Source organism: Leishmania mexicana, chromosome 23, assembly GCF_000234665.1.
Source record: "Leishmania mexicana MHOM/GT/2001/U1103 complete genome, chromosome 23".
NCBI lineage: Eukaryota > Euglenozoa > Kinetoplastea > Trypanosomatida > Trypanosomatidae > Leishmania > Leishmania mexicana.
This window is the reverse complement of record NC_018327.1, coordinates 334,509-338,972: the sequence shown is the minus strand read 5'-3', so window position 1 is coordinate 338,972 and position 4,464 is coordinate 334,509. Positions and strand designations below refer to the sequence as shown.

General features: G+C 60.0%; 1 protein-coding gene across 1 annotated transcript; it reads left to right on the top strand.

The window, feature by feature from the left end:
- Positions 1-1,502: 1,502 nt before the first annotated feature.
- LMXM_23_0720 (hypothetical protein, unknown function) lies at positions 1,503-3,263 on the top strand (the record flags this gene model as incomplete). The annotated part of the gene is made up of 1 exon (XM_003875660.1): positions 1,503-3,263. The coding sequence occupies one exon, from the start codon at positions 1,503-1,505 to the stop codon at positions 3,261-3,263; it is 1,761 nt and encodes a 586-aa protein (XP_003875709.1).
- Positions 3,264-4,464: the final 1,201 nt, after the last annotated feature.

Genomic DNA, 4,464 nt, shown 5'->3' with positions numbered 1-4,464 from the left:
TGGACTATTTCTTTCCTCCCTGTTTGTGCGTCTCCCTCTGTATTCTCCTTTCCGCTATCTCTAACGCCTTCGTTGTGTGCGTACTTTTTATTTATTTTTTTCAACTTCCTCGTGTGTGTGTGTGTGTGCGCTGTGCGTGCGAGCGTGTGCGTGCCGTCAACGTTGTCCTCCCCTCTCTCTTGCTCTTGGTCTTGACGTATCTTTCTACACACACGCACGCGCCCACGCCTCTTTCTCTATCTGTCTGGTACCGACCCCTTCCTTTCCTACCCCCTTTCTCCTTCCGCTCTTCTCCAGACGATAAGCACCATCATCACACGCCCCCGACCCCTTTCCCTGGCTGAGCGTCTCTCTATTCCTCACTGTCTTCGTTTTGTTGATTATCTCTTTCTCCCCAGTCGATTTTTTTTTTGTCCTTCCATTGGCGGATTTCTCCCTTCCACATCCCCCCCCTCCACATCCCCCATCCCTTCCTTCATCGGTGCTACTCCCTCCTCTCTTCTGTTCCCTTGTGCCGCCGCATTTCTTTTCTTTTTTTTTGTTCTGCGTGCGTGCGCGTGCGTGGGTGTATTCGCATTCTTTTGGTTTATATTTTTGGCTGTCTCTCTTCTCGACTACACGTCTCTTGCCCTTCCTCCTCCTCCTCGCTTTCCCTTTCTCTGTCTTCTTCCTTGAATCTGTCGCGCGCGCTCTCTGCCTGCCTGCGTGCCTGCCTGCCTGCGTGCCTGCGTGCCTGCCTGAGTCTGCAGGTCTCTAGCTCTCCTCCGCTTTGGCGGCTCTCTTGTTCTTTTTTATTTTATTTTTTTCCTCCTTGTCTTCTTTCTGTCGTCCCCGTCCTCGCCGCTTTCTGTGCCGGTCTCTGCCTACCCTGTCCCTCACACACTCCCCCCTCCCTCCCCCTCCCCTCCCCTTCAAGCACTGTCCTCCCCTCCTGACTTGTGTCCTTTGTCGGGGGCCGCCCTCCCACTTTTTTTCCCCCTTTCTTTGTGTGTGTGTGTGTGCTTGTTCTTATCGTTGGACGTGCTTGTGGCTGGAGGTGTGTGCGCACGTGTGGGCATATGTTTTAGCGTCCCTCATTCTCTGTGAGCTCAAGCGCATTTTCGGTTTGTATTTTCGCCCCCGCCCCCACCACCCCCCACTATTACTACTACTCCCTTCACGTGCTTGTTGTACTCTTCTGCGGTTGCCCTGCTCCATTCCATTCGACCTCCGACTTTTCTTTTTTTCCTTTTTTGGATCTCTTCGCCTGCCGATCCTCCGGCCTCCTCTCTCTTGCCCCCATCGTTTGCTCGATTCCGGTCATCCCCGCCTCGCTCTCTCGCGCTTGTCCCTGTCGCCTTGCCTTGCCTCATCCACCTCTATTGCCAGTCTTATCCTGGACTGCGACCCCTCTCCCCCCTCCAGACAGGCCCCTCCACCTCTTCCTCAGCTCTCCTCCTCAGTCCAGAATGACAGACAGCTCTAGCGATGGTGCGACCTCGCCAAGCTGGCCGCTGTACACGATGATGGCCGGTCAAGCCGCTGGCGCGGATTCCTTCTGCAAATGGCACAGCGGAGGCACGGTGTCATCCGCTGTGGCCCCGCCTGCTGGCGCTGCGGGAGCGGCAGGCAGCATGAGCACCTCCCTGAACGGCGCCCCTGGTCAGCCGGCGAGCGTTATGCCCCTCGGCGGCGCCGGCTCCTTCTATTTCTCGTTCTGCGGCACGGACGGGCTCATGATTGGCGACACAGCTGACGCGAACCTGAGCACCACCTACGCCAACACCGTCGCGACCCCAACCTTCAGCGCAATCAACGCCAGCGCCAATAGTCGACCCGCAAGCTTCACCACCCCTGGTACCACTGTGGCGAGCGCAATGCAGCTGGCGGCGGGGAATCTCGAGCACTTCTACGGCATTCCCACCCCGAGCGCGCCGAATCGCGCCGACTACGCGGCCTCCAGCGCCGCGAGCAACTGCAGCAGCACCAGTGATCACCACGGGGGCGAACGAGGCACAGCGCCGCCGCCGCCGATGAGCACTGGCTCGCAACAGCTCACGAACAACGCGCTGCCGCAGGGCGGGGTCCAGAAGGATGTGCTGGCGCTCATGGCCGCCGAGCAGCAGCAGCAGAAGTTTGTGCTGCAGCAGCGCAACGTCTATATGTCTGGATTGCCGGTCAACTTCCGCCCCTCTGCCTTCCGCGCGATGTGCGGGGTCTTTGGCCGCATCGAGTCCTCGAAGCTCTGCATGGAGGCGGATGACTCCAGCCGGTGTCGCGGATTCGGTTTCGTGCTCTTCTACGACGTGGAAAGCGCGAACTCGTGCATCTCATCGCTGAACGGAAAGGTGATGCAGGGCCGCACGCTGCAGGTGCGCCGTGCCGACCTCTCCGCCGCACCGCAGCCGCTGCACCCGGTGACGCAGCGCAACCGCACTGGCTCTGGTCTGGTGACTCCGCCGATACTGGGGCAGCAGACGGCACCGACCGAGATGCCGCCCGCACCAGCGACGGCCGCCTTCCCTCTCTACAGCCCGCACCCGCCTACTGTTGGCCAGTCAAGCGTGGAACCGGTCGTCATGTCGGCGGTACCCTTCACCTTCGCGACTCCCACTGGCGTCGCACCACCGCCCGGATCGCTCATTCATAAGTCGACGTCGACCACTGCCTCTTTCCCTCTTGGCACCAACGCATCGGCTTCCAGTTCGCTTGGCGCCACCTCGACGCCGACAGTGGTTTACGCCTCAAACAGCACGATGCTCTCCACTATGCGAGGGGGTGTACCTGTGATGCAACTCTTCACGGCGGTCCCACCGAGTGGCGCGCCCGCGATGGGCCCGCAGCCGCCCTCGGTGATGTCGCACACGTCACTCAGCAGCCGCGATGGCGCTACCCCGCACACCGAAACTCCCTCGAGTGTGGCAAGTTCCAGTGCACCGATCGGCTTCTCCGCCTCTCAGCACCTCATCCAGCTCCAGGCGCCGACTGCGCAACAGCAGCAACAGCAGAATCTCCCGCAGCACTCCATCCAGTTAAAGCCACAGCCCCCGATGCACCCACCCGCGCAGCCACAGCGACCGATGAGCGTCTGCGCGAACGTGGCAATTTACCGCCCACTCGAAACGGCCTCGAGCGCCGGCAACCTTAACCTCAACCCAAGCGCTGGTTGCAGCGCGATGGCGAGCGCGTACAGCGCCAACGGCAACGTTCTGCAAGACTACCTTATGGGAGTGGACCCGAACACGTCCTCCTCCAATATCTTCTACTTTATCTCCCCGCCGTAGTCCGTGCGAAACGAACAACAACAACACGCACGCACGCGCGCAGACACACACACACACGCACAAACGCGGCGAGCGAGAAGGCGAGAATGACGGAGAGACGTCGAACAGTACGACAATAACGAAAAAAAAAACGGGTAAAAAAAGAAGAGGCGCGCCCCAACAAACAAACAAACGGCGCCGGCGAGAGGACGAACACGCCGAAAAAAAAACAAAAAAGGAAAGACCGTATCGGCGGCCATGCAAGGGAGAGAGGGAGGGAGAGGAGACGAGTATGTCTGATCCACGCGCCGCCTCTTCCGTGCAGGTTTCTTTTTCTTGCGTTCTGGTAGGCGTGCACCTTTGCCCTACTCAGATGACGGGGGGACACCTCAGCGCGTGGTATCGCTGGCTTCAGTGCACCCCTACTGTGTGTGTGTGAGGAAGCCATGCAGGCCCCCCCCCCCCCCCGCTATCCCCTGCCGATGCCGAGCCACCTCCTGGTGATGCCAGGACTCAGCGCCTACGACGTAGGGAAGTCAGAGAGATGTAGCGCTGATGATGTCGGCGGTTGTGTTGTGGATGGCGCTGCGTCGGCGCGACCTGCAACAGCGCACACGTCTGCGCCATCCATATAATGGGGCAGCGTGTCCGCGTGACTCGAACGTATTCCACTCCCGGCCCTCTCGCTGCCTGCCGGTGTGGGGAGCCTGCCTGCCCCTCCCTCTCCCAGGGAGGTGGGTGGGGGCACCAGGTTGGGGTTCGGCGCCATGGGAGCTGCTGTGAGGCGACCTGCGGGGCGGCGGGTGGGTGGGTAGCGTTTGGGGCAGAGACCGTGCTCAGATAGCTGAGGCGGGATTGCTGTAGCGCGCGTGTCTACGACTGCATTGCACGACGCGGATGGGGAGGGGTCTGTGACAGGCCGGTGTGTGTGTGGGGGGGGGCACTCGAGCGTGGAGTTGGCCCAGTGCTCTGTGGAAGACGGGTGAACACGTTGAAGCCGGAAAGGACGGGCTACGTGCATTTCAGTCGAGGCTGAGCTTTCTTTGCAGTACAACAGATGATCGTACTTGGGTTTCGAATGCTGTGTGTTGTTGGCACCTTTCTCATCGTCTCTCTTCCAGGTTCATGTGTTGCCCTGTATGTGTGTGCGTGTGTGTCTCGGTGCCTGCTGCTGTTCTTCTTTGTGTTGGTTTTCTTTGCTGTTTCTCCTCGATGGAGATGG